Genomic DNA, 20,646 nt, shown 5'->3' on the forward strand with positions numbered 1-20,646 from the left:
TTTGGGGGAAAGACGGGAGAAATCATGAAAAGTTTTAAGTGTATGATTGCTGATATATTTATTTTTTTCTTTTGCCATCCCTTATGTCATACCATGTTACACACACTGTTTGAGAAACAGTAGACTCTTGACTTAAACTGACTTGCAGTCACAGGAAATATCTCCGCTGTCATAACAAACAAGTTACCACACTGTTACACACCCTTCACACAGATATACAATATTTTAGTAAATAATTAAAAAGAAGAGGGGAGGGAAAAACAAAAAATTTTGAAAACTATTCCAAAGGCGATTTGAGTTTTAATAATACCTGCAGCAATGAATAGTTAAATTCTTTTAAAACTGATCTTCGAATGCTGAAGGCACAGCAGACACGACCCAGAACGCTTTCACAGTTGAAAGGATGAGGTTGTGTGGAAGAGAATGGAATTAAGAATGATTTAACATGATTCATTTGAACCAGTATATCCGTGTAAACTTTGCAGGCATGTCCACACGCCTGTCTTGAATTGTGTTAAGCAATGCATACAAAACAGTTAAAAGTTACTATCACAGCTTCATATGCTTCTCCTACCTTGCATTACAAGAATATACTCAAGTTCAAATGACTGCACACTGCAGGGTATGCTATCACAAGGACAATAAATAAGGTAGTTTTGTCTCAGTGAATCAACAGAATAAATAGATAAATGAAATACCTCTCTAACAAGATGACTTGTTTGAATCTAACAATGCCAACAATGGCATAATAAGAAATACATAAAAGGTTCTTATAGAAACATTTGCATATTTCCTTTGGAAATCAGGAACCCTCTGATCAAATAAAATCTTAAGTGCTTTAATAAATTCAAAGTGAGGGCTCTGGATCGTTTGTTTTATATATCTGTACGATTGCAGTTCAATGATTCTGTTAATTAGGCTCGCTTGTTTAAAGTGTACCAGGGTCACTGGTACTAAATTAAATGGACTTATGAAAGAAAAAAAATATATAAAACAACAGATCACTTCACTATCACAGTTGCTTCCTAATTTCTATACATTTGTTCTCCTTGGTTTAATCCAAATCATTAAAAGAATTCTTACAAATCAACAACGAAGATTGAGGAGAAAAATAATCTCTCCGGAGCTTCCGACAAGACTAGCTTCATCTTCACGGAGAATAATACAGTACGGAGAAGAGTGTGGTTCACTGTCTTCTCTGTGTCCATGAACTGCAATTCAGTCTCCCTCCGACTGACACAGTAAGCACTATTCTTTGAGCCACAGTTCCAGAGTCCGCAGTAAGTAGGCTCTGGCCTCTCAGGCCTCGACAATCACTTCATCACTACATCCATCAAGGACAGTAGCACATACACAACTATAAGGCTCAAAAAATACTGCCACACCAGCCACAGCACAAAGAGCCTACAAAACAACAACAAGTAGCTCTTCCAAATTCTTGAGTAGGTATTCCACTCGAATGGCCACTGATGTTAAGTGAATAAAAGTCATTTTGTGTTTACACTCTGCACAGGGACAGCAAAATGCTTTGGGGCACAAAACTTTCGCATGCCCATTTCATCAGCCTGTCAGCTGGGATGTATGGTCCAACACCAGACTACATCACATATAGCAAAGTCTAAATCAAGTAGTCTCACACACACTCACACAGAAATGTACTTGATCCTATGCAGAAGACAACAAACATACAAGTGCAGCACAAAAACAAATTATTAAAATTTTTATCATTCATGTCAGTGAGGGGTGTTTAATAGGTTGACTGGAATGCATGCTTTTCTCCGAATGTTTGTTCACATACCACAATAACTCTGTACCAACAAATAATACGAGATAGCAATGCATTACATCTGGTACAAAGATCTTCATTCTATGAAATGAACAGCATTTAAGAAATGAATTATTATGATATCAATGTAGACTTTGTACAATACTGTACATATGAAACCTTAACCATGCTCCTAAGTGGAGAATAAATACAAAATGAAGTCTACAAGGTAGAATCTATAAAACACACTTGATGTCTCAAAGGGGTTCCCATCTCTATATGGGAGCTGGACATAGACACAAAAGCGCTGCAGGAAAGCTCTCTCTCTAAGAGTTAGAGAAAGAAGGCTGCTCACAAACATATTCGGAAGACAGCTCCAGCCTGCTTTGTGGGCAATGGAATTTGTCAGAGGTGGGCGAGCCACTGCACATTAGACCAACATTGTTCAAGTGGTTTTGCTTGATAAACAGTATGAAATATAAAAACAAGAGTATTTAATTTTCTTAAAAAAGTTGGTTGAAGAAGCCCTAAAACAGGCCAGAACTACGCACACAAAGAAAAATAAATCATGCACTAGGTCCCCAGGTAAAGCAACCAGCACTGACCTAGACACGAAGGAAACATCTAGAATAAGCTACTTAAGTAAAAAAAAAAAAGAAAAAAAGCTTCTTTGGTGGGAACCAGTAAAGAAAAATTCGACACATAACATGAGTGGAACAAACAAACTGCTCTAAAACTTAACTACACATGACATGTTGTGCAACAATTAGAAGTCAATTTCCTGTCTTTTGTCTTTTGCACTCAATTGATCTTGTATTAAGCGACCAAATATCCTGCCTTAATGCGGTGAGACAATACAATTATTACCTAATAAAGTATATATTGAGGATATCTTTTACTTCCTACAGCCAGGGCACAACCTGAAACTGACCCCCACTTTCATGATTACTTTAAAAGAAAAAGCAGCCTATACACTAAATGTTATCAAACAATCAGCTTAAGCACAGGAAAACAGCTTTAGTACAAATATTTTCTTTTTATCCAACAAACAAAATTTTATACATGAAGAACTGTAAATAGTGCAGTGTTTTCTTTACTAACATATAACATTGAATTTATATTTGACATGTCAAGAGAAATACACCTTGCTTGAAGGAAGGTTTGGCAACTTCAGTATATATAAAACAGACATATAACAAAAAATGGGGTGGGGGCTGTCTACAGACAGACTTGTATCTAGATAGAGTTTATAATAACCCTTGCTCAAAAATCAAGGGAAACTCCAGAATAGGATCTGGTCTGACCACTCAAAATCATTTGCTCAAAACCAGTTCCACAAATTAAAACATTTAATTCAATGACCAAATACTGTAATGCATGATATGTGCCAAAACAATAACCCCAGAGCAAGCTGTCATCCTAAAGGATTTCAATAAGTCATGAAAAATCTCTTCTTCCAATGAGAAACAACAAATTTTACCCATACTGTACGCACACAGTTCAAGCATAATTATTTAAACTGGTCGAGGTACTGAGTAATCTAAAAGGTTTGAAGTGAAGAGTCGGGAGAGTTTAGTCCCACCAGTCGGAGGCGCCACCGCCGCCACCGCCAGCAGAGGAGTAAGAGCCACCATAGCCGCCGCCGCCGCCACCATATCCACCACCGTAGTTTCCTGGAAGACAAAAAGACGGAGATGAAAACAAGGAGAGCTACATCACAGCAGCCAACCAACAGATGGAAATTAGAGTCGCCAATGGTGCAAAGCAAACTTTATCCTCTGGCTACTCCAATAACCTTTCTGGAATGAGTCGAATTTCAAGGAAGGTACTCACCGTAGCCACCGCCACCACCGCCGTAGCTGCGGCCGCCGCCCGGCCTGCCGCCTCCAGCGCCGCCGCCGCCGGGTTGAGTACGGTAATCCCTGGCACCGAAACCGCCGCCTCCGAACCGTCTGTGAAAGAGAGAAATGTCAACAATGTTAGCTTTGGCTTTCTGACGGCCAGAAGGGCAAAACTTAGTCCGGAAAACTCACCCCTTGCCGCCGCCTCCACGTCGCCCGCCAGAAGGCTGGCGAGGATCAGTGGCCATGTTGTCGAGCCACTCTGGCAGGTCCTGTTTGGTCTCCACCAACAGCTCCACCAGGTCTCGCACCAGAGAGCGGTTCTTGTCATTGAAGAAGGAAGTGGCTTTGCCGGTGTTACCCATACGGCCGGTACGACCGATGCGGTGAACGTACTCCTCGACATCGGAGGGGAGGTCGAAGTTAATAACGTGCTTCACATGAGGAATGTCGAGACCACGAGCAGCCACCTGGAATAAATTTAATCCAGAGTTTATTGTAATGAACTGGTGCAGCAGTCGGTCAAACTTTGGTCAGAGCTACTTACAGCAGTGGCAACCAAGATAGGGGTTCTCCCAGAACGGAAGCTGCGCAGAGCATCCTCTCGTTCACCTTGAGAACGGTCTCCGTGAATGGAGGTCACTGGATAGCCGTCATTGTGGAGGAATTCTTCTAAGGAGTCAGCACCCTTTTTGGTTTCTACGAAGACCAAAGTCAAAGACTCTTCGCCTGTTAAACAAAACACAAGGATATCATTAAAATTAATTTTAAAAAATCACCACAGCATTATTACAAAATTAAGGGTTAAAACAGGAGCAACGCTTACAGTTGGGCTCATTTCTCCAGGAGTTTAGCAAGTCGAGGAGGAATTCACGCTTGTCGTACTCCTCAACCCACACAATGCGCTGGGTAATGTTCTCAGATGTTGATCCCACACGACCAACAGCCAAGAAAATGTAGTTATCCAGGAAGTCCCTAGCAAGCATCTGATAAGATAACAAAAAGCATTAATAAATTTCAGTACAAGTAAATTTAAAAATTAGATAATTTATTTTTATTAAACTTAAGTACCTGAATCTCTTTGGGGAAAGTGGCTGAGAACATAAGAGTTTGACGCTCTCCAACATTTGGCATGTTGTTCTTCTGCACAATGCGTCGGATCTGGGGCTCAAAACCCATGTCCAACATACGGTCAGCTTCATCCAATACAAGGAATCTGCAGTTCTCAAGGCCAATTTTGCCTCTTTCAAGCATGTCACACAAGCGACCAGGAGTAGCAACTAAGAGGTGGCAGCCTCGGTCCAACTCCCTCATTTGTTCACCAACATTGGCACCTCCATACACAACACAGGGGCGCATGCGGGAACGGTAGGAGAACTTGCGGGCTTCATCATAGATCTGTGTGGCCAACTCTCTGGTAGGAGCCAACACCAAGCCCATTGGGAACTGCTTGCGACGCCCGTAGTTCTGAAAACAATTGAAGCACACAATAGTAAGTACCGGTTTTGAAGGAAAAAGATTTAGAAAATTGCAATAAGCTAAGATACATACCCTAGCATTGGGAGGCTGCTGAGGACCACGCTCATACATTTGGTTAAGCACGGGGACAAGGAAAGCAGCAGTTTTTCCTGAACCAGTTTGGGCGCAAGCCATCAAGTCACGCTGGCCAATGATGATGGGAATAGCGTACTTCTGTACAGGTGTGGGGCTGTCATAGCGGGCCAAAGCTATGTTGGTCTTGATGATGTCAGTCATCTTGACCTCTTCAAACTGCACAGAATAGGAAAAATAAGTCAAGTTAAGCATAAGGATAACCACAGTCGGTAAATTTAAAAAAGTATTTTCATGCAAAGACATGAATGAAGGCCAACGCCAGTAACGGATTCTGAACCATCAAAAAATTCTTCAGAATACCACATTGGCTGGAAAGTGAGGAAAGGCATCGTGGCTACTCACAGAGTTGATATGGTTCGGGCAGTTGTCGCCCGTCGCCTCCACGGGAATGTCTTCGTACTTATTAAAGTTGATCCCCGTGTTGCTTGAGCCGAACAGCTCGTTCTCCAGGCGCTCGTCGCGCGGCGTCGGCTGTGTCCAGTCGATCTCGCCGCGTCCTCCTCCACGACGGTCCCTGTCGTCGCGGTCCCTGTCCCCGCGGCCGCCACCGTCCCGATCGCGGTAGCCCATGGAGGGCGGCTCCTGCCAGCGATCGTTGCCTCGGGGCGGCTCCTGTTCGCGGCCCCCGCCGCCGCGCTCAGCCCAGCTGCCGCCCCCACGTCCGCCGCCCCCGCGGCTGCCCCAGTCATCGCCGCGACGACCGGAGTCGCGGTCGCGGTCGCCGCCCCAGCCGCGGTCATCGCCGCCGTTCTCATAGCGGCCTCCGCGGTTGCGATCGCCGCCGCGGTCACCGCCGCGGTCTCCTCCGCGGTCGCTGTAACCGTCGCTGCGACCTCCCCCGCCGCCTGCAAGCACAAGACGCACAAGTTTCAGAGAGGGGGCCGGACTCGCCGAGGGGGAGGGGAGGAGGGAGAGGGGGTCTGCAGAGCGTCAACTTTACAGGAAGTGACAGTTACAGTGCAACAATGTAGGTTCATACATGTCCGTCTATATCTGCTAGAAAGATTTGAAAGCCGCTTTCTCCGCATTTTAGAGCACTCAACAAGTGGGCAGCACATATCCGGTTAATGACATCAGATCATGAGTGAACAGTCTCCACTCAAATAAGAGGTAGTTGTGCCCTTCAAATGAGAATACTAATGATAGTAATAATACTACTAACGCTACTTCTTGAAAATTGTGGCCTAGCTTAACATGCAGCAGAAAACGCAATCAATGCAAGGATTGCATACTTCAGAACATTACCATCCAAAACAACTAGGACTTACTAGCCACATCATGGCAGTTTGTTAGTAATTGCTGTTGATACATGAATGAAATTTTAACTATTCAAGTTTTCTTTTCTTTGCAAATAACTTTGATCGCACATGCACAACCAGCAACAAACCCATTGCTATTAAGAACTGCAGGGTAAAAGGGTAAGTAAATCAAGACAAGCAGTACTTAGGATCAGTCAGGCACTACAAATGATTACTTGGTAAGGTTACAGGTGGTTACTGAATTCTCAATGAGCAAAAAATACCCAAACAAAAAACCAACTAAAAACCTCCTAATGGGACAGATAAAGTCACTCCCACAATACAGAGCTGTGGAGGGTGAAGTATAATAGGTATCGATAGTTAGTATAGTGAAGGCAATTCTGCTACTGGATAAAACCAAAGAATAATTCGTGAATAAAACCCTTGTTACACTAAGTCGTGCTATTATGCCACATGCCAATTAGCCGCAACAAAATTCCTCCAGTGAGGGGCATCCACATGTACTTACTGCGGTAGCCACCACCTCGATTGCGATCTCGGTCCCTATCCCGATCTCGGTCCCTACTGTCGTAATAATCCGACCTGTGATCCCCGCTAGAGTCACTGACTGGAACACATTATGCCCCCAATAAGCTACCTATTGCCTTAAAATAATGTGCTCTGAACAAAGGAACTCCCAAAAATTTAACACAACTTACCAGCAGGTTTGTTGCGCAGGTGAGGAGGACGATAGGTCTCCCTCGGTTTCTCCTGCAAGTCCAGACCAGCAAACTGTGGAAAAATATGACAGTTAGAAAAAAAAATAGCAGAAACAAACATACTTTGTTCAATTCAAGTGACAAAATTTTTAAATATTCTTGTATTAAGGCAAATCTAAGAAGTTGAACTAAATTGTAAAAACGGAAAAATTTAGATTGAACATGTTTTGACAATGCCCGCAGCGGAAAAAGAAAATATAAGATATTTTCGGGACAAAAGGGTTATGAAAATTCAACGAGTTACCAAATAGGACGGGCGAGCCCTAGGCCCTCCCTTATATTTGACATTTCACCAAATTAAATCACTCTGCATTCAATGAAAAGATCTAATAAAGTACGTGCTGGGCACACCGCTGAAAGAGCAAAATTCTCGGCATCAGGGGTTTCACAATTTGATGCAATACACCGGGTTATGAGTCGCGAAATTCCTAGGAAAGCCAAGCAATGCCCCCGTCCGAGCCGCCATTGCGGCAGTACACGTAGCCCACGGCACATTTCCCCCATTCAGAATCCAGAGTAAATGCCGTAAAATGGAAATAGACAAACATAAAACTTTCAGAGTATTAAAGACCCAAGTCCATTACGTCAGCAAAATATGTTGAAAATGCCATTGAAACAATGTTTAAAAGGCATCCGGAGAAAGTGAAGTTTCATTTAAGGACGGCCTACTCGGTAACCCCTAAATCGGACCCCGTCTTCAATGGTTTCTCTTCGTAAATTTACGTCAATTCGGACAGTGGAAACTTACTTGCTGCTCTAGACCTGATCCATTTTGGTAGGGTGCATTACTCATATTACTATAAGTCAAGACGTATACTCTTGGAGCTCTTTTCAAAGCGTCCTTTCCACAAGAAGTTCTCACACAAAGAGTGCTAGCATTGACTAAACTTTGGAGAAGAACACGAACAGACAGCAGTGACTACGTGGTAGACGCGTGACGTCTCTTTCGACGTCAAGACGGACACGCCATATTTCTCATTTTGAACGGAATCCTTGGTGTTTGAATGGCTCAATTTGATAACAAGTTTTCATTAACTGATTCCAACAATAACAGTCGTTGGGGTATCCACAGTAATACTTGTGAGGTTTTTGTCACGACTGCCTGGAATCACAGGGGCAGTGTGCGAAGGGCGGGAGATTTGAATACTAATGGAAAACTAGGTCGAAATGTCTTTTCTTGTTAACACCATTCCTCCAAGCGGCAAAGAGCGTAAATTATATGGAACAACACAGAGGTTCGTATGAGAGGATTTGACGGTTAAGAGGAACCCCGGACCCGAACATTCGTGGGTGTTCTAACATTCTTTATTCTGTACTCCATTGTGTCCAGATTTGATACTCAATGGCACCCAGAAGGAAATCCCATCAGTAAAATGTGAATAACAAAAATACATGGGCCTTGGGAAGAGCTTCATATCAACCAAAGAACAAACCATTCAAATCACTAAATAATTTGTGTGTGGGTACTTTAGTTCGATTTGGAACCAGGTGTTATATGGAAAATCAGGTGTTGAGTGAAAAGACAAAAATTTGGGTTTTGGTATTTATTATATATAACAAGGGTGTCAAGTCTATTCGTCGTTCTTGTCCTTCTTGCCACCACGAATACGACCGGTTCTCCTGGCAGCAATGAGACCAACCTGGGGAAATAAATAAACAGGATTAGGAAAATTGAGGGATTCAATGTCATAAGGTTCGGGTTTACTTGAGCGCAGTAGAACTTAAAACCACAAAAAGTTATATTTTCTTGTTAATTCAACCAAGAGTGTTAAGAAGCACATAGCTTAGAAAAGGTTGGTGCTAGACATAATTTTGATTTCCGATGTGGTCATTAAGCTTACAAGCGTAAGTAATAATTTAACAAATACTAGAAGGCAACACATTGCTCAGTAAAATTTTTTCCTCAAAGAAATTTGGTTTTCAAATGTCTTAGACATCACAGCAATGTGAAAAAATGAAATAGAGAAAATGAAAAACTTTAACATCAAAAGGTTTGGCTCACATATGCCCAGTAAAATTTGAAACCCAACAAAATTTGATATGCTTAAGTCTTTACCAACACAAGAAAAGACAAGACATAATAAGACACCATGAGCATTAAGAAGCACATTGCTCAGAAAAAGGTTGGATCTAGACATAAAATTGATTTCAAATAGTGGTCACTATCACAGATAATTACAAACTAGAATAATAATAATTTAATAGATAGAAAGTAACACAGTGCTCAGTAAAAATTTTTCCTCAACAAAATTTGGTTTTCAAATGTCTTAAACATCACAGCAATGTGTAAAAAATAATTGATAAAAACAGAAACACTCATCATTAAGAGAAATGAACTCACCTTGCGACCAGCACTGGTTCCTCGCTTGACTGTGGATGCCTTACCGATGTGTTGATGGTTACCACCACCGTGGGGATGTTCAACAGGGTTCATAGCCACACCACGAACCTTAGGCCAGCAGTTACGCTTAGCCTTGTACTTATGGTAGGCGCGACCAGCCTTAAGAATGGGCTTGTCAATACGTCCACCACCAGCAACAATACCTGAATAGGGCATTCAACCAATGAGGAAAAGTGCAGAAAGAGTACTGTAAGAGCAATGCAGGAACGATACTCACCAACCATGGCTCTGTTGGCAGAGGGGATAACTTTCTTGGCACCAGAGGGAAGCTTCACACGAGTCTTCTTGGCATCCGGGTTGTGGGCAACAATGGTGGCGTAGTTGCCAGAAGCACGGGCAAGCCGACCCCTGTCACCAGTCTTCTCTTCCAAGTTGCAGACAATGGTACCTTCAGGCATACCACCAACCGGCATGACGTTACCGATCTGGAGGGTAGCTGCAACAAGGAAACGTACATTGTTACCAGGCTCCTTTCAAACAGGGTCAGAGAAGGTGTTAAATACTTACACTTCTTGCCGCAGTACAAGAACTGGCCAGTGTACATGCCCTCAGGGGCAATGAAAAGCTCCTTGCGGGTCTTGTATTTGTAGGCATCCCTGAAGTGGATGACAGCGAGGGGAGCACCTCTACCGGGATCGTGGATGATATCCTGCAGGACACATAAGAAATAAAGACATTAATTTGGAGAAGAGAGGATGGAATTGCATGAAAATCATTTCCAAAAATCATTTCAAAATCAGCTGACAATTGAAAGCAACTAGAGAGCATGACAATACCATAACTGCCATATTTGATAGGGATAGAACTGATTGACAAATGACAAACCAATCAGGCACTGTGTCAGTAAGAGTTCCTTTGATAACTTCACAACCAATCAGAGAGAGATGCCACTGACAAGAGTCGACAGGGACTGCCTAGGGCTGGCGGCAACAATCAGACATACCTTCACGACACCCTTGATGTACCCATGTCGCTCAGCGTAGTCGAGGGAACGCAGTTTGGGGGCTCCCTTGCGGTGCTTGGTATGGGCGGTGAACACCGACCCATGACCCTTACGCTGGGCGCGAATCACACGACCCATCCTGCAAACACAAGCAAAGGTAACCTGTAAGCACCGTGCCGCAAACTGACCGAATGAGAGGACGGGCTTCTCCCAGGTGACCGGGGAGTGCGAAAGACGCCCCAGAGAGCCGCATCAGGCTGACAAAAAAGTCGGTCGACGCGGAAAACAACCTAACAAACCCGCGACAGCATCCACAACAAGCGGGAGCGAGAGGTTATGTTGCTAGGCACGATGTTTACAAAATTCGTACCAAGTCCGCAACTTTCCGACTGACTCATACAAAGTCCACAGGAAAGGAAAATAATTGGCCGAACATGTAAAATCGATTTGAGAGTAGTTTATTGACCGGAGAAACCTTGACGCGATGCGGGAAGGATCGGTGCAAAACACAAGCACGTCAACCAGTCGGCACTCATATTTGATGGAATAAAACGGGGATTCCGACAAAAATTTAACATCTGACGGATTAACAGACTTCCGATCAAAATTTGAATTTCGACGAAAACAACGGATGGCAAAATTATACCTCAATTAAAATTGGATAACACGCCGCAAATGCGGTACCCACCTGAAAGACTACGTTGAAGAAAGGAAACGGATTCGTCCGCCGACGGCTTTGGTTTTCGTCCTCTTGCTTTTCTTCTCCCCCAAGGAAGTGATCGATAAATCGCTGTAAGAGAAATTCAGCATCATAATATTTTTTGACGTGACGTTCTCATGGAATGAAAGAGATTAGATAAATGTAAACATCTTTTGAACAGAAGCAAAATATATGCATTTCTCTGGGCTTTACGTGTTTATTCCCTCTGGCTTTTATGGCTCCATGTGTTTTTTATTTTCCCTACGTTGGCACTATGGGCATTATTCACAGATTTCCCCCACTAGCTCACCGGTTTGTTTCCAGTCGTTTCTGCTGTTGCCCATGTCTTTGATTTTGCTTGCATTTTCGGTTATTTTGCAAAAAATTGACGTACTTTAGACCTGAAAAAAATTCTTGCACGCCTCTATTTCGATGGGTGCCTTTTGAACGATTCCTCATTATATACTGTCACTGTATTACTGGTAAGCTTTCCAGTATTATCTGAACAGAAGGTAAACGTGAACTTTCGTCGGCAGTCCAAGATCGCGAAATTCACGATGCGAGCTTTACTGTCTCTTTACCAAAATGCAATCCGTAGATATCCCATGGGATCTCAGGCTGTCCAGACAGGTAATATTTATAACTAATTATAGTCTTTTAAAACTTTCTGTATCTGATTGGTGACAAATTTTTTGTGACGTTTCTTTGTTTCACTCATTTATGCATTATTCATTCATACAGGAATTTTAATGGCCACAGGAGACGTTGTAGCCCAAACTGTTATTGACAAACGCAAACTAATTGAGCTTGATTTAGGGCGTGTTGCCAGATTTGGTGCAATAGGTACTTGTCTGGTGGTAGGTATCAACTTTTGCTTTGTTTTTGAGTGAGGCCTTAATTTTTCTTGTTTTGTTACCTCATCCTCTTCTATTTCCCTAGGGTCCTTCCCTCTTTACTTGGTATGGTTTTATGGAACGACGCATTGGAGCCGCAGGTACCCAGGCTCTCCTGAAGAAGGTTTGCGCTGATCAGCTGCTTTTTGCACCATCTTTCATTGTTATTCTGTTATCCACAATCGGCTTCAGTCAGGGACTGAATGCTAAACAAGTCCAAGACCAACTTGTTTCTACGTATCCAGACGTTCTCATCAACAATTACAAGGTTATTTATAGACTCTATTTGGTGTTTTGCATGAATTTCACTTTTAATATGCATTGTTAATATTCTGATGACATTGTTGCAGCTATGGCCAGCAGTTCAGCTCTTCAACTTCTACCTCACACCATTTCAATACAGAGTTTTAGTGGTACAGATAGTTGCTATATTTTGGAATACTTATTTATCATGGAGAACAAATTCAAGTCAGTCAGGTGCAGTAGAACAGGAGAAGAAGTCTCTGTAAATGTTCAAAACTCAGATTTTGTTCAGTGAATCCTACTAAATGTTTAGATAGGTAGTTTTAGCTTTGACTCATCACTATTCCAAAAATCTAAAATCTATTGTTGTTTGCAAGGAAGTACATTTCTGAGACTCGCCTGTAAATTTTCAGTGATTGTGTGCATAGGATTTTTGAGTAATTGTGTCATTTATCAGTATTTTTATAATTGATCTTCAATGTTAATTAAGTAATTTTTAACATTTTCTTAAATGATATATGATACATGATGCAACATACCATTGAGATATGCTGTAGATGTTTCCATTCCAATTACTGTGGATCATTTTTGGACTACAGTTTTGACATAGTAATTTTGTAAGTTATCAGTCAAACAAAGAGTGTGGGTGATGAATTTTGTCATAAGATTATGCTGTTGTCCCTATATAACAACTATTCAATGCTTTTTTACAAGTATTTTGACTGTATTCTGCAGAGTACAGCTTTTATAGTGTTACATGATCAAGACTCATAGCAGTCTTAACAGTAGATTTGCTGATAATGAAGTTTATTTCAAGTGATAACACTGTTTATTAATGTATTCTGTGTATTCTTCAAAAATCTACAACAAAAAAGAAACTAACTAGTCATTAGTCACATAGTCTGAAAATGTTAATGACAATGTGTAGCAAACTAGCTTCTACTAATCAAAACACTCATATTTTGCTGTTGATCTTTTTACATGGAACTAAAGTCAAGTACCTTTTTCTTGCTGTAGTTGGAACTTTTGATCATTTTGCTCCATAAATTTGTACGAATGTATGTGATACTGTTTCTCTCATTGTTTGGCCTTCTTATATATTTTTTGTTTTGTTTGTCTGACTATCCATGTACTAGAAGATATTTTTAATGAATCATTTATGAAACAAATCTGCAGTGTGCTGTGATACAAGAGAATCTTTTTACATTGTAGTACGCACAATTAAGGTACTTAATAATTTTTTGGTGAAGTTGACAATCTGTTATCACCACCACTATTCAATTAGTGTAATTATTGGCTCTGATTTGCCTAATGCTTTTGAACAAGAACCAATGAACCTGGACATTTATTTCCAAGTTTGAAAAAAACAATACAAAAAAAAACAATGAAACTTAAGGCTGTCTCATTATTTGAGAAAAGATGAAAGTGGATTGATTAATATTGTTTTAGGCAAGAAATATGTTTGTGTTATTGTTGTGGTCTATTTTGATTCATTTGACACAAAGTATTTTTATGTATAAGTGAAAATGAATTGACCATGTTGGCTCTTGCAGCCCGTGTATTAACATGCCTGTGCCTTCCTGACGCGGTGGCAGGATTTACAATTAAACCGCAGCCTGTTTGCAAAACTGTCACGTGGCATTTATTGATTGATTGAAAGTGGCCCCCTTTTCCAGGAGGCTGGCGTGCTGGTTGGCGGCTTGCTCCGACCTCTGCTCTCGGCTCCGTGCTGCCGCACCCGCCGCACCCACCGCGCCACTGTGCGCAGTGCCCCCCTCTCATTGCTTAATTGGCGATAGTGATCCATTTTTCAGAGCGTTTGGCTTCGGAGCCGTGCAAAGCCCTGCAGAGCTCTGCAGTGGGGCTGCTGGAGCCTCGGCTGGAGCAGGGCTAGTGACCACTCGGTTTCATTATTAATAAAACGGCTCGGGTGCCTGGCACTGGCAGCGTGGGCCGCGACCCACCAGGCCTGGACCAGGCTGGGCATGCCCAGCAGGGATGCTCTGTGTTCCAGCTCTGGCAGTTGAACCCGTCTGACAGGGACGGAGTGTAGCCCGGGCCTGGAATGGTACAGTATGGCGGTAGCAGACCGTAACACCTGTGCAGTTTATGGTACCCATGGCGAGAGGCGGGCGAGAGAGAGAGAGAGAGAGAGAGAGAGAGAGAGAGAGAGAGAGAAGAAGAGCACTCTGCCGAGCTGGTATTTGAACCCACGACCGGCGCTGGGGAGCGTCGGCTCAGCCAGTGCGTGCCATTGCGAGGAATGGCTGATGGAACACTGTTCCGGTTATTCAGATAACACCGATCCGACGCGGGGGCTCGCTGGGCCGCTATGCGAAGAGCACTCCGCGCAGACGACTCGATATTATCGTCATGAACAAAGATGACAACTGACAAAACAGGGAAAACAAGCACAAAAAAAAAACAGTGAAAAAAATGGAATGAAACAGGACGGAACAGCTCACGTCTTTTCCCCGAAGCTGTTTGTGCCGAGGCTGGCAAAGCAAAAGCAGACCGCAGACGTAATGGAGGCATGCACAGTGTGTCGGCCCCTCGGCCGTTACACCGGGGGGCCTTCGGGCCTTCGGGCCTTGGGGGGCCGAGGCCTGTGTAATTGGCTGAGTGACTAATCGCTGGACCCCAGCCTGCCGGGCACTGGCCCGCCGCGCGGTGGTGAAGTGGCGGTCGGTTTGTTCAGGGAATTCCAAGCCAGGAGTTACTCAGATAAAATGGATTCGGCTGACAATCGTGTGAATAGCAACAAGTCACGGCCGTGCGCGCCGCGGGGACGGGGCGGCGGCTGACCCGTCTGCGCACGGTCGCTCTGTCTCTCTCGCACCCCACGCTCGGCCCCCCGAGAGCGAGAGAGACAGGGGCGACTTGTTCGGAATCAGCCAGCTGGCCCGTCAGACAGAGACAACGGCCCGCCGGACAAAGTCGAAGAAACAGAGGGAATAAACACATGGCAGCGTCGCGGCAGCCCACGCCTGGTACTTAACGACTAAACACGCGCATTAGCTCCTTTGAGGCAGGTCAGGCGTGGCTACTGTACCTTCCCGCTGCCCCTGCGAGGATGCGAGATCTCGAATGCTGCGATTAGAAAACGGGGTCACGCCCCGCGGCCCCTCCGGCCGCCGCGCATCCGCCCAAGACGACCAGAAACTTCCTCTCGCGACGCGGCGGCAACTTCCGCGTGCTGCGCTGGGTGCTCCATCATCGCGAAATAGAAAAAGCAGAAAAATTGAGACCACAGGCCCGGAACGCGGAACGCGAATTTGCGCTATCTGGCGCGGCCAACGTTGACAGGAGGAAGGGTTATCGGTTCCTCTCTCTCGCCCCGTCATGGCGGTCGAGGCTTCCGAGGGGGAAGGAGGGAGGCAAAAAGTGTCATATCGAGGAGCACGACGCAGAGCACGGAGTGGCACGGAGTGGGGAGCCGACCGGGACGGCCAGGCCGAAGCGCCGAAGAGGCGAAGCGAAGCAAGCGAAGCCCAGCACACTGCCATATCACAATGCAGTCTATAAATAAGGCCTGCCGTCGCCTCCTCGCGACAGTCCAAGTCCGCCGCGGATCCCGAGCGCCTCGACATGAAGCTCGCCGTCGCCGCCCTCGCCGTCCTCCTGGCCGCGGCCCTGGTGAGTGGCAAGCGGGGTCCGGGGCTCACTCCGAGCAGTGCTTTCTTCGCTGTCTCTCTCGCACTCATGGGGCGTTCCGTAGGGTTGCGAGAGAGACAGAGGGACGAAAACGACTCTCGGCCGAGTCTGCCCACGCTGGAGTGCTGGAAGAGTGGAGGCGCGGTGCGCGCCCCGCGCCAGCCAGTGCTGCCGCCTGCCCCCGGAGCGGCGGGTGCCGGAACTACCGAGCCCGCGAGAGGAGAGAGCGGCGAGTTGTCTCTGCCGCCAGAAATGAGCGCGACTTGGCGGCGCGCGACGCAGCGCGACGCGCCTAGCCGTGGGTCAGTGGCCTGCACGGACACTAGTTTGCTTGCGCAACGGCGTTGGTGCTGGCGGTTCATCCCCTACACTGCCTCATTCGCGGTCCCACCGCAAGCAGCGGGCTAGAGGCGAGAAGCAGGCGCGGCTCTGCCCCGCTCTGCCCGGTCATTTACGTAACGGACTCCCCGCGAGAGTTTTCGGCCTCTCGTTATCAAATGCGGGCCGGGGGGCACGCAGGCAGATGCCGAACGGTGGCCTCGGCGCTCTGTCTCTCTCGCACTCGTGGGGTGTCCCGTTGGGGTGCGAGAAAGGCCGAGCGGCGAGAGACAGCGCGGTGATACACTGTTCGGAATCAGACTACAGAAGCCTGTCTGGGCCATGCCCGCTGTGCCCGCCACGCCGTGCCGTCCTACTGTCCAAGCATGCCAATATCCTCGGCGCGGCGCGCGGCTCTCTTTGCCTCTCCTCCTGCATATTTTGCATCTCCTTCGTCTCGTTCTCCTCCTGCTTGGCGTCCAGGGGCCGCGGCATGCCGCCGGCAGCACGGCAGCAGCACGGCGGGGTCAACCGCCGAGAATTGGCGCCGACTGCGGCAGTATGACCTTTTTTATTTTTCATCCCGGACGCGCGGACGCGCGGGGGCACTGACCCGCCTCCCGCTGGAACCAAAGTGTAGCATAAAGCGATCGTAAAATTAGCGGAAGTGGCTGGCCGCGGCGTCGTCCCTCCGCGCACCGCGAGCCGCGAGCCGCGAGCCTCGCCGACCGCGCGTTGCTTCGGAGCGGCCAGGGGCAGCACCGCGGCGGCCGAGTTCAAACAACGTCGCTCTGTCTCTCTCGCACCCGTGGCGCGTGCCGCAGGAGTGCGAGAGAGACAGAGGCTGCGGAATGAGCCTTCAGGAGGGCGGTTGCGCAATGGCGGCCGTGACCACCGTGTTTACCCGCGGGGTGGGCCCCATCGGCCCCATCGGCCCCATCGCGGTGGGCCTTGGCTGAGCCCCGGCGGCGGCCCGGCGTGAGCGGCCAGCCCGCGCGGCGGACGGGGCTTCGCCCCGCATTACCAAGCCCGCACTTTGGGTGAGCCGATACCGACCGATGGCATCTGACGACGCCTCTCCATGCAAACCAAATTTCATTTTCGCCCATGTCTGTGTGTCCAGGTGGCTGCCGACGCCGAGGCCGACGCCACTGCCGCCGTGCAGAGGGCGTTGAAAAAATGCCAGGAGACGAGCAAACTGTCAGTAGGTGAGTATGTCTTTGAAATGCAAGGCAAATTAAATGAAATATAATCGACTTCAAAACTCACTATTATTTTGTTCTTAGACCAACAACCAGGCTTGCATGAGCACACTACCGTCCGATGAAACTCAAAAGAGGGCGTACAACGTATGAGAACTGACAAACTGCAGCAATTGGGCATTTAATGGTTTTCATGTCACCCTGTTTAAACTATCCAAACTTTTTCCAGTGCTTCGCGAAGTGCGTCCAGCAGAGAGTGGGCATTGTAAGTCCTTCCCTTCCTCTCTGTACGGCGGGTAAGGCCATATCGATGTATGGTCATACCCTGGTGGTGGCGTATGGCTTTGGCATATGACCGTACGCATCGGTATGACTCAGGGGGGAGAGGGGCAGGGTGAGGGGGCGGCGTGGTCGGAGTGGGGATTTGCCCCGCCTCCCCGGAGCCCGCGCCTCGTCGCCGGACCCGCCGCCCTGGCGGAGTGTGGTAGACAACGGAGTCGCCTCCCCTCACGGAGCGTGGTGGTCTGGTGGTCAGGCGGCGCGGCTCAAGGGCCGCAGGTAGCGGGTTCGAGGCCCCGAGGGGGCACGGAGTAAGCTTTTGCGCGCCTACGTCAGAGATCATACGTCTGAGACGTATGGACAATACCTCTGAGGGGTATGGACAGGAGTGGTGGGGGGTCGGCGTCGGCAGTGGAGGGGGGCCGGGCCCGTCATACCGAAGGGTATGGCCCTGGATCCCGTGCACCATGGAGGGATGGTGCGCCGTACAGTTCCGACGTACGACTCGTCAGTACGGTGGGGCCAACCTCTTTTCATTACACTTGTAACGCCACGAGCAAACAGTGCGCTACTCAAATGCGCAGGGCGACGGCCATGGTGCCAGGGGCGACGCAGGGGGGACGCATCTTTAACTTGCGATAGAAGCTTCCCGATGCCGCAAAAGTGATGGGACATAGTTTGTCTTCGACATATATCAAGGTGCACCACTTGTCCCATCACTTTTGCGGCATCGGGAAGCTTCTAGCGCGAGTTGAAGAGGCGCCCCCCCTGCGTCGCCCCTGGCACCATGCCCGTCGCCCTGCGCATTTGAGTAGCGCAACGGCGAAGCTGTTACTGTTCAAGCCCTGGTGGGAAAATTGAATTTTTTTTGAATTTAGGGCATACTTTAAGATGTCTTCTTTCCAAAAATGCCCGAGCCATCTCAAAACTCGCATATTTAGTCGGAGAAATAGTGAACTACAATTAGCAAAGCAGAGATTCCGGCCAGCTCCGTTGCGAGTCCATTACCCCTAGTCTCATGGGTGGGCCTTGGCTGAGCCCCCGGGGCCCGGCGGGGCCCCGGCGTGAGCGGCCAGCCCGCGCGGCGCGGACGGGGCTTCGACACCCAGCATTACCAAGCCCGCACTTTGGGTGGAGCCGATACCGACCGATGGCATCTGACGACGCCTCTCCATGCAAACCAAATTTCATTTTCGCCCATGTCTGTGTGTCCAGGTGGCTGCCGACGCCGAGGCCGACGCCACTGCCGCCGTGCAGAGGGCGTTGAAAAAATGCCAGGAGACGAGCAAACTGTCAGTAGGTGAGTAGTGTCTTTGAAATGGCAAGGCAAATTAAATCGAAAAATAATAATCGACTTCAAAACTCACTATTATTTTGTTCTTAGACCAACTAAACCAGGCTTGCATGAGCACGCTACCGTCCGATGAAACTCAAAAGAGGGCGTACAAGGTATGAGAACTGAAACAAACCTGCAGCAAATTGGGCATTTAATGGTTTTCATGTCACCCCTGTTTAAACTATCCAAACTTTTTCCAGTGCTTCGCGAAGTGCGTCCAGCAGAGAGTGGGCATTGTAAGTCTTTTCCCCTCTCCTCTCTGATTAAAAAAAACACACAATATTTCGTATAACTGTGTCAGACTTAAACGAATTGCGTCCGTTTGCAGATGTCCGAGGAAGGTAAAATCGACCCAGAGCGGTCGCGCGCCCTGGTCCATCCCTCACAGCAGGAACAGATGAAGGCGATTGCCGAGAAGTGCCTGGGTGATGGTACGTCTGTCTGTCTGTCTGTCTCGCCTGTCTGTCCAGCCAGCCCGTCCGCATGTCTGCCTGTGTGTTGCCGCTAATTGTTCTCTGCTTCCTTCTTTCCAGGGGAGACAGACCTCTGCGAGAAGGCCTACAAGGTGGACCAGTGCTACAACAAGGAGAACGAGAAGGTGAGTGCACGCGTCGCTTGCGCGTGACTGAGACGGGACGACGGCCTTCGAGATTACCTCGTTAAACCAAACTGACGGCATCTGCCTGTTTTTTTCTTTCAGATGTACCAGGAAAACTGCAAGAATCTCATCAGAACCATCACAAAAGAAGCGTAATTGTTACTTTTAATTATTTTTTTAAATAAGAAAACATGAAAGCCGAATGACTTGTGGTGCTGATTCGAATGAGAATTCACTCACCCCGGAGAAGATGTCCTGAGGCAATGGATTTCCAGGGCCAGGCTGCTCCAAAACTTCTCCGGGCCGTCCCACATCGGGCTATCAGCACTGAGCGATTCAGAACAACGCTTTCGTCGCGCTGTCTCTCTCGCACTCGCGGGGCGTCGCGGAGGGGTGCGAGAGCGACAGCGCGACGAGGGCACGGCTCGCAAACGAGCACCAAGGCGCTGCTGACGCATTTATCGTTGGCTCGGAATTGTGCCTGCTGCGCCCACAACACACACCCTCACACACACACACACACACACACTCACGGTCCGCTCGCCCCACTGCCATGCATGACAGTTTCAGTTAAATGAGCTGGGAAGGCATCGGCCCTTGACGTCAGCCGCCCAGCAGACTGAGAGTCGTTTTCGTCGCGTTGGCGTGCGTCGCCCAGTCTCTCTCGCTCCTTTGCGCGACGTGGCGTGCGTGCTTTGCGTTTCCGTGGTGACACTTTTTACTCCGTGTTGACGTTGTTGACGTCGTTGGCGTGCCGGTATGCCGACTCTGCCGCACGCACGCAGTGTCGCCGCGTCTGAGTGGATTGCCCCTCCCCTCTCCACCCCTCTCCGCCGTGATAG

The 20,646-nt window shown here is 47.3% G+C and overlaps 4 protein-coding genes across 7 annotated transcripts; 2 read left to right on the forward strand and 2 right to left on the reverse strand.

Moving 5' to 3' along the window:
* Positions 1–32: 32 nt before the first annotated feature.
* On the reverse strand, positions 33–8,287 carry LOC117640030 (ATP-dependent RNA helicase bel). 2 transcript variants are annotated; one of them, XM_034376218.1, is made up of 11 exons: positions 7,986–8,287; positions 7,178–7,250; positions 6,988–7,086; positions 5,563–6,065; positions 5,158–5,376; positions 4,678–5,073; positions 4,433–4,592; positions 4,154–4,335; positions 3,799–4,076; positions 3,599–3,717; positions 33–3,438 (listed from the first exon to the last, which is right to left on the reverse strand). In XM_034376218.1, the coding sequence occupies exons 1-11, from the start codon at positions 8,028–8,030 to the stop codon at positions 3,338–3,340; spliced, it is 2,175 nt and encodes a 724-aa protein (XP_034232109.1). In that variant the 5' UTR covers positions 8,031–8,287; the 3' UTR covers positions 33–3,337. The 2 variants fall into 2 exon arrangements, with proteins under 2 accessions (XP_034232109.1, XP_034232110.1); XM_034376219.1 differs by lacking the exon at positions 6,988–7,086 and having other exon boundaries at positions 7,986–8,286.
* A 479-nt stretch (positions 8,288–8,766) lies between these two features.
* Positions 8,767–11,382, reverse strand: LOC117640136 (60S ribosomal protein L8). 2 transcript variants are annotated; one of them, XM_034376399.1, is made up of 6 exons: positions 11,270–11,382; positions 10,582–10,720; positions 10,146–10,287; positions 9,856–10,074; positions 9,579–9,781; positions 8,767–8,877 (listed from the first exon to the last, which is right to left on the reverse strand). In XM_034376399.1, exons 2-6 carry the CDS (start codon positions 10,717–10,719, stop codon positions 8,809–8,811), a joined length of 771 nt encoding a protein of 256 aa, XP_034232290.1. In that variant the 5' UTR covers position 10,720; positions 11,270–11,382; the 3' UTR covers positions 8,767–8,808. The 2 variants fall into 2 exon arrangements, with proteins under 2 accessions (XP_034232290.1, XP_034232289.1); XM_034376398.1 differs by having other exon boundaries at positions 11,228–11,327.
* A 192-nt stretch (positions 11,383–11,574) lies between these two features.
* On the forward strand, positions 11,575–14,049 carry LOC117640137 (protein Mpv17-like). Its single transcript, XM_034376400.1, has 4 exons — positions 11,575–11,911; positions 12,023–12,138; positions 12,221–12,442; positions 12,525–14,049. The coding sequence occupies exons 1-4, from the start codon at positions 11,839–11,841 to the stop codon at positions 12,681–12,683; spliced, it is 570 nt and encodes a 189-aa protein (XP_034232291.1). The 5' UTR covers positions 11,575–11,838; the 3' UTR covers positions 12,684–14,049.
* Positions 14,050–15,913: 1,864 nt separating this feature from the next.
* Positions 15,914–20,007, forward strand: LOC117640138 (general odorant-binding protein 56d-like). Of its 2 annotated transcripts, XM_034376401.1 has the most exons (7): positions 15,914–16,053; positions 17,513–17,597; positions 19,255–19,319; positions 19,407–19,442; positions 19,535–19,637; positions 19,740–19,804; positions 19,907–20,007. In XM_034376401.1, exons 1-7 carry the CDS (start codon positions 16,006–16,008, stop codon positions 19,958–19,960), a joined length of 456 nt encoding a protein of 151 aa, XP_034232292.1. In that variant the 5' UTR covers positions 15,914–16,005; the 3' UTR covers positions 19,961–20,007. The 2 variants fall into 2 exon arrangements, with proteins under 2 accessions (XP_034232292.1, XP_034232293.1); XM_034376402.1 differs by lacking the exons at positions 15,914–16,053; positions 17,513–17,597 and adding an exon at positions 19,020–19,170.
* The last annotated feature ends 639 nt before the right edge of the window (positions 20,008–20,646 follow it).

This window comes from Thrips palmi, unplaced genomic scaffold, assembly GCF_012932325.1.
Source record: "Thrips palmi isolate BJ-2018 unplaced genomic scaffold, TpBJ-2018v1 HiC_scaffold_12, whole genome shotgun sequence".
NCBI lineage: Eukaryota > Metazoa > Arthropoda > Insecta > Thysanoptera > Thripidae > Thrips > Thrips palmi.